General features: G+C 39.6%; 2 protein-coding genes across 2 annotated transcripts; both read left to right on the forward strand.

Moving 5' to 3' along the window:
• Nucleotides 1-1,598: 1,598 nt before the first annotated feature.
• LOC126767912 (eukaryotic translation initiation factor 2-alpha kinase) lies at nucleotides 1,599-8,664 on the forward strand. Its single transcript, XM_050485665.1, has 5 exons — nucleotides 1,599-2,269; nucleotides 4,275-4,980; nucleotides 5,080-5,259; nucleotides 5,319-6,332; nucleotides 6,400-8,664. The coding sequence occupies exons 1-5, from the start codon at nucleotides 2,043-2,045 to the stop codon at nucleotides 7,888-7,890; spliced, it is 3,618 nt and encodes a 1,205-aa protein (XP_050341622.1). The 5' UTR covers nucleotides 1,599-2,042; the 3' UTR covers nucleotides 7,891-8,664.
• Nucleotides 8,665-10,282: 1,618 nt separating this feature from the next.
• On the forward strand, nucleotides 10,283-12,416 carry LOC126767930 (uncharacterized). Its single transcript, XM_050485731.1, has one exon. The coding sequence runs from the start codon at nucleotides 10,308-10,310 to the stop codon at nucleotides 12,264-12,266; it is 1,959 nt and encodes a 652-aa protein (XP_050341688.1). The 5' UTR covers nucleotides 10,283-10,307; the 3' UTR covers nucleotides 12,267-12,416.
• The last annotated feature ends 532 nt before the right edge of the window (nucleotides 12,417-12,948 follow it).

Raw genomic sequence — 12,948 nt, forward strand, 5'->3', positions numbered from 1 at the left:
CAACGAAGTCATGTAACGGTAGGCCCAGGAAACGAGCTGTCTCGACGGGTTCGGCTCATAAGGAGAGGAGTGTTAGATGAGTGGAATTAGCTGGGCATGCAAAGCTTTGATTAGAGTCATGAAGGGATTCGTTGAAGCTGGACTTATATTTGGTAAGTCGGAGTCGATTTTGAATAAGTAGAAGTTGAACCTGCTATAATAAACAGAACGAAGCAGCTTAAAGGCCATTCTGAATTCTCACCGCAACTAGAGCTCGTCCTCTGCAATGGGTTGTGGGTAGTTGTGTCCGAAGTGTGGTCGGCATACTATCTAATGCCTTCTATAACGAAGGTTAAGGAAAGAGGGCGACTGTAGTAGAAATTTCTTGAAGAGAAGCTCGTAATGCTCCTTAACCGGAAGATGTATGTTCGACCGGAGACATCAAGACACATCCCTTTATAGTCCAGAGTGCAGTGTTCTGAGATGTCAGAACGACGAGATGGCAGAGATCTATAGTATATAGTTGCCATACAAATTGATCGATCAAAATCCAGTCTTTGTATGAAAAACTTTTTAAATAACCTATTACTCTCCCTACTACAGAAACAAATAAAATTAATAATTTTAAATAACTAGGCAAGCAAATTATATAAGGAGTTGGAAAAATTAATCAACTTAATATACTCCCCCCTACAATTCTCATAACTAGTAGCCCACTTATACATCGCAGTATAATTCAACCCCCAAGACAAGAAATTTCGCAGGGATTATTATCCAAGGCAACAATACAATTGTTCAGATCGGAGAACACTTGAGCTCCTTTTTCAGCGCATAACTCTGACAGCAAATTATTCGTGCAAAAAAGAAAAACGTGTAAAAAATCTCATTTTATATGAAAATCTACTATTTATCCGTACTGTGAGAATTTATATGGTATTATATACATATGTACATATGTATTACAAAAAATATTCTGGGAATGGTAAAATAATAATAATAAGTTTTAAAATCATTAATCGCTGTGTCTTCTTTGCCTGTACTTTCTCATAGAGCTTGCGGTAGCATTCTACTGCTTCATTTAATTGGCTCTCAAATCTTGCAGAGAGTTCTGTGGTTGCATTCATGTTAAGGAAATGATTTTCTAGTTCCGTTGCCATTTTCAAACTCATGTAACGATACACTTGTTCTAAAATGAACTAAGTAAATAGGAGGCGTACAAAAAATAACGTACAAAAATCCGTGCCAATAGGAGATCAAATGTAGAGATGTCATACAAACTCAAGATAAAGATCTTTTAATAACAATAAGAAATGTATTTGTGAAGGGTCAAACCTACGTTTTTTAAATTTATTTGTCTACATATGAGAAAACTAAAAAATGTGTTTCAAAAGTTAATAAAGCTTATGGAGATTTAATTTATAGTATAGTTTCTAGCTAATAATTACATCAAAGCCAATTACTCGGTACATAATATAATATCATAATTTGCTTCTTAGTAAAATATTTTTTGTTACATTAAATAAAAATAAAGCCATTTAAAATTACCCGTTTCGGAACACTTCCTCATCGTTATGCAAATACTAGGAAATTTATGCCACCTGATTACATTGACAGTTTATTCACAGTTGTCATTGCAAAACTTCGTCGTTGAATCGGTTGTTTTTGGTGGTTTTCACTGTTTCGATCATATTATAGTATTTTGTTTTTTCCTACTTTTAGTTTACATATAAAATAGTCCAAAATAATAACATAAAAAAAGGAGGCTGTGCAATCCGTAGTTTACATAAGTTGACAAACGTAAAACTTAAGTGATGTGGAAAAGAGCACCATTGTTGTTGGGTGCTTCACACGTTGCTCCTTCGCCTATCCCTAATTATCATCATACGTTTCTCTGTTCACCTAACCATTTCCATTGTGCTCCGTACACGCTTCGCTTCTGCAACATAAAATCGTGCGTGTGAAATTTTATATTTTTCGTTTTTTTTTTGTACTTGCTATACGCGCTGACCACAGTCGCCGCTTAAATTATCGGTGGTGTCCATTGCGGCGTTGTATCATATAATATGGGCATTCAAAGAGACCTCGATGTCGTCAGGAAGTGCCGCAAATCATTACTTCAACTTACGATGATCACCTCAATTGTTGCTGCTGCCACAATGACAAATATTATAGGAAGTGTTGGAGCTGAGAATCCAGTACCGACAAATGAACAGACCTTGCAACTAAATCGCCGCGCCGTCGCTATCCCGTACTGTGACGATGATAATACAGATCACACTATAGGACGCAGGTAAGTCTACATATTTCTTTCATATAACAATTTACCGCAAAAGGTTATGCTTTATAAATTGCAATATCACATTAGAGCATTCGTACAGATATTTCTAAAATGTTCTAGAAATATCTATGTACACTCAAGTAAATACGCAGAATTTATGGTGATTTTATCGTTTTGGATAGAGAAAATTCTGATAACTGCGGTCCATTGAAGTTTGCAATTTATATTACAAATTACACGTTTAACAATCAAAATTAAAAATACAAGATATAGTGGTAAAGTGTTTTAAATTATTTTGTTATTATATTAAAATTTTTCCAATGAATTTGTTTGGTTCGTTTTCTCCAATTAATACTAAATAATCAATTTAATAAAAAATGAACTAAAGGAAGTAACTTGGCGTATGTAAAAAGTTCTTAATTTATAAAAATTTTAAAATTAAAAAAATATTGCTATGTGAGTTAATCCAAGTAAGCTTAATGGAAAGTATATTATGCAAACAAATTTATCAACACACACTATATTTGCGTATAAAAACATAATTTCACCAGCAACTTTAGTATGGGTCAGTTAGCACGAGAGCGCTATTGGGGAAATTATATTGCCCACATTGAATTGACTTAGCTTCTCTTTAGTACTTTGCATAATTTTTTAATTTACACACGTATATTCTCATTTGGTAACATAATTTTTGAAGGCTGGCTGAATTTAAATAAAACAGATGCCCAGCCTACACCTTACCAACAAACATAAGTTTGTTGCAATGGTAGAAAGGGCACCTTCTTAATGTTGAAACTGGCGTCTGCGCTCTTTTACCCAAAAAGAAGAAATGTTTGAAGATGATGTGGTCTTTTGCAATTCGAAGGTTTATTTACGAAATAACCTTCGAAATGGAGAGCAAAGCCACTGTTTATACAAATAAATCAGCAATGCAAACTCATGCGCTCAAACTTTTGCCGGCAGTGGTTTGAGCAAACAGAAAAAGGGGCAGGTTTTTGGCGCGCTTTTGTTGGGAAAGTGTGCGATATCTACGAAGATGAGTCATGTTTATACTCGTACATTAATTACATGCATACAAAACCAGAGCAAGTAAAAATATTGATACAGATGTTGCTGATGCAATTTCAGATCCCTGGAAGATTAATATATGGGCAGTTGGGACATGCAGACCAAAGCGGTGGCCTTGAAATACGCAGCCCTTTAAAAAAAAAATCTTGATATCAATAGCTTTCATGCAATAATTACAAAAAAGTGTTGAAATATTTAAAATATGTTAAAAATATCTCATCTATTTTCAGTTTTAAAATAATTTTTTACTATTTGCATACTAAATTGCCTCTATGACTCATGCACTAACTAATTGCATTTACCAAACGTAACGTGCTGAAAATGCACGATTATTGTTGCCGTAATAATAACTATAAGAATTCAAACAACAAAGCGAGTATCAGGAAAATTTTTGCATTTTGTTTTAATATGTAAAACTAGTTTTTGAGATATTGGTCCCGAATTTTTGCATATTTTTTTACCATCATGTATTTATCATAACGGCAGAAAAACATTCCTGAAGTAATTTCGAGGAATGGTGCCAAGTTGACACTGCTTGGTCGTATAATAATCCGGGTCAGTTCTGGTTACTTGGACCCAAATGTTGTGGGAACTACTACTACTCATTTGTCTGCCAATATCGGATCACTATCATACCTACTTATAATGCGTTATTTTGTGCGGAACCGATAAGCGTAATTGAACAAACAACAGAATGAGTGAAAATCAAATGTGGAGGCGTAAAGACGAAAAAATTGTATAAATAAAAATTTTCATACGTACATACATACATATGTACATATGTCTATAAATGTGTTTATGCTTTTGTTTTTTGTTTTTCTTTTCCTCCTCTGCTTCGTTTTGTGATGAATAACAACAAGTGGCAAATATCAGAGTTTCATATGAGATTATTTAATCTTTTCTGATAAATATATGTACATATGTATGTAAATACACTCTCTCATTACAGACTACTGTATATAACAACGCTAGACGGCCGTTTGTCTGCACTTGACGTCAGCAAAGGCGGTAAATTACTTTGGAGCGTGCCAACCGGTCCTGGACCGCTCATATCGTCTAGCATACATCGTCTTGAATTGACAAATAATGGACAATTCGTGCGTATGATACCTTCCTTGAGTGGGGGCATTTATAAATTCGATGGTGACTCCATTGATCCCATACCGATAACCACCGAAAATTTGCTTAGCTCCTCGGCGAAATTCTCCGATGATCTGGTCATTTCGGGTGGCAAGGAGACACGCACATATGGTGTATCCGTACGGACGGGCCAACTGTTATACGAGTGTTCCATGAATGGCTGCATTAATTCAACAGACGCAAGAGAGCCTGCAACTAGCGACGATAAAAATGGTAATACAATTAGCGGCGATGAAACGCAAATGGAACACAACCCCCTCATTGATGATGTGATTGTTGTGCGTCGACAGACACAAACTGTACGCGCTGTGGAATCGCGGACCGGTGTCGAACGTTGGAATTTCAGTGTGGGTCAACACGAGTTGAATATGATTAGACCGGCTGAATGCCACGATCGTCCATACAGCGACATGGATATGGCCATGTTGGATTTGGATATAAAGGTGGTGGTGCCGGAGGGTGTAATTTGTGCGTTCAGCAAAACAGATCCGAATGCAATGCTGTGGAAATACAAGGTAAGCTATTTAGGAAATCAGTAAAAAAAAAAAAAAACAAAAACGCAACTTCGGTTATATGGTAATATTAATAAAATCATTATTTGGAACTATACATAGTTTGATCATCCCATTGTGAGCGGTTGGAAAATTGGCGCAGATGATGAGCTAGAAACGATCGATTTGTTTAGCTCCGCTCAGTGGATATGGGACCATGCGGATAATATATTCGATCCGCCCATACAATCGATGAGTCCCTCGATTTATCTCGGCATGTATGATAAGCAATTATATATACAGGTATTTGACATTCTATTTCATATTTTAGACACGTACTTGTAATATCTTTTTTAACACAGGAATCGGTCACTTTGCGCCGAGAGATCGACGATCAGTCAAATTTATACAGACACCTAACAACCGACTCCCCGATGCCAGTAATACCTTGGCGGCCCATACCAGCTAGTAGTAATTCTTTGGCAGTAATAAAGAATGAAAAGGCGCTAACAGATGGCAAGCCGTTGGAGTCATCAAATGCCGTTACCATACTGCCGAATACAAATGAAGCTATACAAGGCAATGAGTTGGTACCCTATGATGAAGAACGATTTGCGCTCTCAGCACAATCTGTACTTAATGCCTCAGAGTTTGTGAATGGCAATGGTTTTTATTTATATTCCCGTGAGGACATGAATCGCAACGAAAATGTGCGCTGCATAACCGATGAGGAAGAGGAAGACGAGGCAGAAGAAGATGAAGAAGGTGATGTAGATCTAGAGGATGTGATGGATGGTGATGATAATGGAAATGCTGTGAATAACACCAATCATTCCGGTAGAGTCGATTTGGGTTTTAGTCTTGACGACATGGATGCACCCGTAAAGGTTGTCATACTGTCACTATGGTTTTGGTGGAAGGAAGTTGTTGTAATCGCTTTGACTACTGCAGTTCTAGTGAATCTATTCTTGGGACAACGACAGCGTCAAGAAGTTTTGGTAATTGAACGTCATGTGCCAGTGCCCACCGCTTATGAGGCGACCGAACAGTCCACAGTTGCACTTTTGGGTCCCACAAACGTTTGCGTTAATGGCACTGCGAACGCTTCCGCCAATGTGCATCGTACACTTTCAGAGTCTACCTCTTGTTCGGGTGAACACTTCAGTTCGCGCTTCCAGGGTGATTTCGATTTAATGCGCTGTCTGGGACGCGGCGGTTTCGGTGTTGTTTTTGAAGCGAAAAACAAATTGGATGACTGCAAATACGCGGTGAAGCGTATAACTTTGCCAAATAAGAAGGAATCGCGCGAACGCGTCATGCGCGAGGTGAAGACTTTGGCCAATTGCGAGCATCAGAATATTGTACGCTACTTTCAGGTTAGTTTCTTCGTGCAATAGTTTTTACCTGATTGTTAGTTGCTTAAATCGAATTTTTGCTTCATAGGCTTGGGTTGAAACCCCACCGCCTGGCTGGCAGGAAGAAGAGGATAGCAAGTGGTTGGCACACGAGATGTCTATGTCCATACAAATTGAGACGCCCGACGGCACAACACTGCCTTCCTTCGAAAATGCATCACTGCCACAGCAGCCGCCGCGACGTCAATTGCAGGTCGAGCGAAAACGTCAATTGCTCTCTTGGATGTCTAGCCTGAATAATACGGACTGTGGTTCCGAACACGAGCATGACAATTGCATTGAAGAAGATGAAGACGACGATTCTTGCATTATATTTCGCTCAGAGTCGCAGTCGCTGGCAATGAAATGTAGCGATGAAATCGATGATGAGAGCGATAGTGACAGCGAGGAAGAAAGCAAAACGAATAGCACTAAAAAGGACAAGCAAGTGAATGGCAAGAAGTTGCATACAAATTCCATTTCCATTGACATTCATTCCAATTCATTTGATATGAGTTTGCCGAAGAACGGCAAGAATATGGATTATTCACAACTCTCCGACTCCTTTCAAATTGAGTTTGTGCGTTCGGCGAACGGTGACGAAACCAACGAAGATAGCGGTTGTGCTGGCCAAACGAATGGTGACGTGTGGACTTCAAAGGATTTGGAACGTTCATTAAACGACAACAACTACACAACAAACACTAAAAGCAAACCACGCCCCGCCTCCCTAGAACTGGGCAAATTTGCCACAAATATTGAGAATAGCAATAACAGCAAAGCACTGCTGCCGGCCTCGGCATTGTTGCAAGCCACACAGAAGCCGCAGCAAAACAAGGTCTATCTGTACATACAAATGCAGTTGTGCCGAAAGGAGAGTCTACGCGATTGGCTGCGCGAAAATCGCTGTGAGTCACGGCAGAGTCATATCGCCAGCATTTTCCACCAAATAGTCGATGCGGTGGACTATGTGCATTTAAAGGGGCTCATACATCGCGATCTCAAGCCCAGTAATATATTCTTCTCACAAGATGGTCAAATAAAAATCGGTGATTTTGGACTCGTCACCGATATGTCCGAGATACCGAATATGGTGACAAAGTGTGGCGACACCACCGGTCTGCCATCGTGCGCACGCCACACACAACAAGTCGGCACGCATTTGTATATGTCACCCGAACAGCTGCGTGGCCAACACTACGACTTCAAGGTGGACATTTACTCGTTGGGTTTGATCTTCTTCGAGTTGCTCGTATTCTTCGGCACCGAAATGGAGCGCATTAAAACGTTGCGCCAGCTCCGAGATGGCAACTACCCACAGGAGTTTCCACATAATTACCCCAACGAACACGAACTACTCCAGTTGATGCTGTCCAAACAACCCGCCGAGCGTCCGGCGACCACAGAGTTGAAACTCAAGTTACTCGATATACTTAAATGGCCAGACTTCACTGCGGCTGACGGCGATCCGATGGCAATGGTGGCGGCGGCGGCACGACGCTACAGTCGCAGTCGGACACTCAGCAGCAGTGAAGCGTGAAAACGTCTTACATATACACATGCAGATAACTTGATGCCCGTGTAGTTAGTTAATTTCTAAGTTAATTTAAGCAATAAACGTTTAGTTATATTGCGTAATATACAGAAGGGTTTGCAAAGCTCACCATTAATCGTATTGAAATTGAAGCTTTAAGCTAACTTACGGTATCCAGTTGCTCTTAAAAAAGACTTAGATTTTTACAATATACACACATATGTACATATGTAGGTGTGTGTGCAAATTGTTTTTTAATTGGTAAATGATTTGAAAATGCCTGTAAACCGACTTAGTCTCGTGGATTTTCGTGCATGTCTGCCGACTATACATGTACTCGTGCTATTTGAATGTGTAGTTAGTTTGGTAATTTCTTTTTTTTATCCTTTAAAACGTGCGCCATCAAATTTTACATTTATAAGCTGAATCGTTGAGTATGCAAGATAACGCTAGGCAATAAATCTATCCACAAGTAAATACGGCTAGTATTACTAATCCCATGATTGACGTGTCTTCAATATTTCATTTGAATAAGCTCCATACTATTTCATTTTAAAAAGCTTCAAAATATCCACGAAAGTAATTATATTTATTTATTTTCGTGTTTCATTCATCTACTCACATTCTTTTTTAAATGCTTTTGACTTCCGCCTTTTCAGGTGGAACATTAATTTAAGGACATAGCATACATACACACATACATACCTATGTAATTAGTAGTATTTTGACTACCCTATATATTAAAAAAAAAAACGATAATAAAAATAGTTAAATAAGTAACATCGCTGTTTGCACTTAAGAACTCTGTATTTTCGCCAGGATGGAACGATCCGTTACATGAATTGAAGCCAACCTTGAAAATTCAAAATCCAAATGAATTGTCAGTTTCTAATAAAGAATTGAGGAATGCTGTCGAGTTAACAGTCTTCGGGTGGATAAAAATCAGCTCCGTTCCGCTTCTTCAAGTGAATTCTTTAAGGCTCTAAAATGTTCGGGGTTACGAAAATAAATTTAAAAGCAAAGTCTTATGAGCCGAATTGGACTCTTGATTTTGTGTTTACCTCGTGTGGAAACGCACAGGTCTGCCGGTTTTTAAAATATGTTTAAAAACAATTTCGGCCCGTGATACGATTCCCGTTTTTGGAAGGAAATCGTGCAGAGAAGTTTAAGAGCGCATATATGCTACATGCGGTTACTGTTGAGTTGTTGATGTTGTTGTGGTCTATGATTGTTGTGGTCTATGATTGTTGTGGTCTATGATTGTTGTTGTTGTTGTTGTTGTTGTTGGAGGTATGTTGCCGACTTGACAGTTCTTGCCGGATAAAAATCCGGGTCCGTTCCGGTTTCGTAGATCCGGCAATCAACGTTGTCGCACATCGGTTTTCGTTGAGGTCGCACGTCCAAGTACTCTGCAAATTGCTAACTCGCCAAAATTCCACGATCTCGAATGATGAGACCCCTTCACAGCAGTGCTTGTTGCTGTTCACGCAATCTGAAGAAGTTTCCGTTTGCTTGCCGCCGACGAACCATAGAATTACTGATACAAATCGGAGACGCCGGGACGTTGATTTGAAGAAGACGAAGATTGTCCTATAAGATGGTCATTGTTTTCTCGAAATCACAATGCTTAAAATGTCCAAAGGGCTTTACTATACCGAAATATTGCATCGAATCGACGCCGAATTGCGGAAAAAGGCGATTATTCGCCCGAGAATTTTAAGTAAAATGAGAAGGACGTCGCAACTTAATTTGTCGACCTCCAGAAGTCCTGTTTTTGAGCTACTTGAAGTTGGGTCAAGTGTATCGAGGTAAAAGAAGCATTAAAGTATGCTGAGTAAGTCATCGCTGCTTTTCCAAAATTTTCGTATTTCTTTTGTAAGCTATGAATGAGTACCTATGTATTTATCGCACCGCCCTTTTTGTATAGATTTATTGATACTTTTGCGAGGGAATCAAGCTTCGTAGTTGTTGCTGAGATCAAAAGGTTAATCTTAAATTAATAAAATATTGAGTTCACAGCACCTTATCAATAATTATGAGAGTCTAAATAAAATATACATATATGCTCCCGTTTTTTTGTTTTTTTTTCTTATAAGTGAGCGCCAAAGATAGAGAGAGGGTCTTGGCGACACTGAGCTTCGCGTTATTTAAGGTCAAGTGCAGTGATTGTGCTCCGTGCCATATATATATATGTATGTATGTATGTATATATATTTTTTCATATTTTCAGGGTGATTCATTATCATTGCATTTATTTACAAATTATTCTTATCACTTTTTAATTAAAAAAAAATTAAATATATAGCAAAACAAAATAACAATAATAACACGTTAAAGAATTTCGCGATTAGACAAATATTGGACTTTTTGCATATTTGCGAAAATCAGTTCGACTTGCGAAAGCAACGCGATATCATCGAAAGATGAATGAAACGCGCCCGCGTCGGTTTCTCATTCTACTGTGTCTATTTTTAGTCCAACAAGGCGGCCAATGTCACACGACCGAAGCGAAAGTGCGCACGGGACACGCAGTCTCGCGTCTTTATCGCGAACAGCTCACTCACATGTTTAACATACTCGACGAGGATGCAGATCCGTGTGAAGATTTCTTTGCGCACGCTTGCGGCTACTACAACGAAGCGCTGAGCGACGAGCTGCAGCTGAGTGTGGATATGGCCGATAAGCCGATGACAGTGCCTCCCTATTTATACAATTACGAAGACCGTATGCATTTTTTTGAGCGTAATAAAGCGAACTTCCGCACACCGCCGGGTCGGCTGCTCGCAGCGCTCTATGTTTCCTGTAAGAAACGCGAACAGAAGAATAAGTTGTATGGTCGCGGTCCGCTTTCTCAATGGCGCCGCATGTTACGCGAAATACCCTTCCTCGCGGAGAATGCGCGGCTCTATAGGGAGTGGCCGTTGCTGCGTCATGAATGGGACAATTTACTGGCACAACACGCCTACTTAGATTGGTTACAGTTGGCCGCAGAGTTGGCGGCGCATGGCGTTACGAGTTTCGTGCGCATTTTCTTTGCAGAGGCTACGGTCTTTGTGACGCCGGTTAGAGCGCGTCAAGATGTACGCTGCGAAACTTTGGCGGATTGGCAAGCGCAGTTGTTGACTTTTCGAGACGATGGCGACGAGCAGGCGGCGCAGGTGATCGCCAGCGAGTTGCGCGCATTTTGTCGTGTGCTCATCGGTGAATTACCATTTGATGCCGAATTAGACGGTGATAAAGGCGGGCGTAATGGCAGTTACGACGATTCAACGTTAAACTCGTTTAGCTACATGGAATACTTTAAATATTATTATAGAAGTTTGCGCTTCAGCGAGAAAGATGTGTGGGCCGCACGTGAAATAATTACCGATGAGGAGCGCCTAGAGAATATCGCTGCGCTCATACGTTCGACACACCCAAGCGTACTCTTTAACTTTGTTCTTTGGCAGGCCTACGTGACGCTACGTTACGAAGATTGCTTTCTGCTCACGGAAGAGTTCGAAGCGCTGCTGCTCTCCGAGTATTGGAATTGGGATGTGTTCAATGCGCATTTTAGTCGTAAAGTCGCGTTGGCCACGTATCTTTATCACACTACACGCTTTCAAGAGCAACGACGCACTGTGCTCTTGGGGGAACAGTGGGATCGCTTTTTATATACGAAGCCACAACGTAGTGATTTCAATTTGCCGCGCCTCCTTGCCACATATGCTAAAACTTACTTAGATCCTGCTAATCTAACGGAAATCTATGCGGCAGACAAATTCGAGGAAGGCAACTTTTATGGCAATTTGGTAACTTTGCGTCGTCGTCAGCTGAGAAACACATTTTTCACCGCCTTTATTGACCCTGAAGACTACAATCATCCCCTATATTTCTTGCGCAATTTTCTGCATTTTACTATTTTGTCATTACAACGTCCGTTATTCCATTATTTCGCCACACTGGGTTTTGATTTGTGGCATAAATCGGATTTGCTGTACAATTCAGATGGCTACTACACGGCCGTGTATTGCTTGGAACGACAGTCACTGTTGAATTACGAAGTTGCGCCGATTTATCAAATGCTGGGCGAATCACAAGTTGCCGAGCTTTTTCGGTTTTATCGTGCTTTTGTCGAGTCTTTAAGAGATTATGACTTCTGGCTAGAGGGCGAATCTTTCGCATTCGCTGAGGATTTCGTGCTGGAACATTTCCAATTGACTTCGAAACGCATTATGTTCTATGCCGTTGCGCAGTTGCATTGTGGACGTAATGACGACTGGTTTAGCCTACTGATCAATAGAAGCTTCATGAATATGCCACAGTTCGAGGCGGCTTTTGAGTGTGACGCTGAACTGCCCATGAACCCGCTGGTCAAGTGTATGATCAATCACTGTGATTGAGTGAGGTTAATAGTTGTTAATAGTGTTAATAGTTGTTAAATGTTATAGCCTTTTTTGTTATATATATGTATTCCAATACATTTACGAGTATATAGCATATTTAGCTAAAATATCATGTAAATAAAATTTGTGTAGAACAATTCACTTAAACCCTTTGTTTTTTTTTGGAGAGAAGCACAACAAGTGAAACTAAAATATTTTTTCTGATGACTTCTAACTTTGAATCACTTTTAAAAGTTCTGAAATAAGGTATAGTTAAAGGCACCGTGACATAGTCAATTACTGCTTTATTGGACTGTATGGGTAATGCATAGTTGATCGGCTGAAAGGTTTACTTTAGTATCCAGTGCAGCAACTGCTTATCGGTTCTATAATCTACGAAATGCATATTATCAGAATCGTGTCCGGTGATTTCAACGGTATCAGATTTCAGAATAAGTAAATATAGTACATAACTACATCTATCTAAAAGCACCGTTACAATAGGTACAGACAGCTATCAAATAATCGATTTTCACACCAGGCTCTCTTAGAACTTTTGCTTCGCTTTGCGGTTTCTTTTGGCAGTAAAGCTCAATTTATGCCTTTGAATGAGTATGTACGTTCTCATCGAAGCGAATCGTAGCAAGGTGCGACAAAATTATGGGTAATTCTCATCTTTTTACGCTTTGCCAAGGAGAGA

This window comes from Bactrocera neohumeralis, chromosome 2, assembly GCF_024586455.1.
Source record: "Bactrocera neohumeralis isolate Rockhampton chromosome 2, APGP_CSIRO_Bneo_wtdbg2-racon-allhic-juicebox.fasta_v2, whole genome shotgun sequence".
Classification (NCBI taxonomy): domain Eukaryota; kingdom Metazoa; phylum Arthropoda; class Insecta; order Diptera; family Tephritidae; genus Bactrocera; species Bactrocera neohumeralis.

Coding starts and splice junctions, on each gene's coding strand:
- LOC126767912 (XM_050485665.1), top strand. CDS start 2,043: ATGGGCATTCAAAGAGACCTCGATGTCGTCAGGAAGTGCCGCAAATCA. Junction 5,260..5,318: donor ATAAGCAATTATATATACAG/GTATTTGACATT, acceptor TTTTTAACACAG/GAATCGGTCACTTTGCGCCG. Junction 6,333..6,399: donor ATATTGTACGCTACTTTCAG/GTTAGTTTCTTC, acceptor TTTGCTTCATAG/GCTTGGGTTGAAACCCCACC.
- LOC126767930 (XM_050485731.1), top strand. CDS start 10,308: ATGAATGAAACGCGCCCGCGTCGGTTTCTCATTCTACTGTGTCTATTT.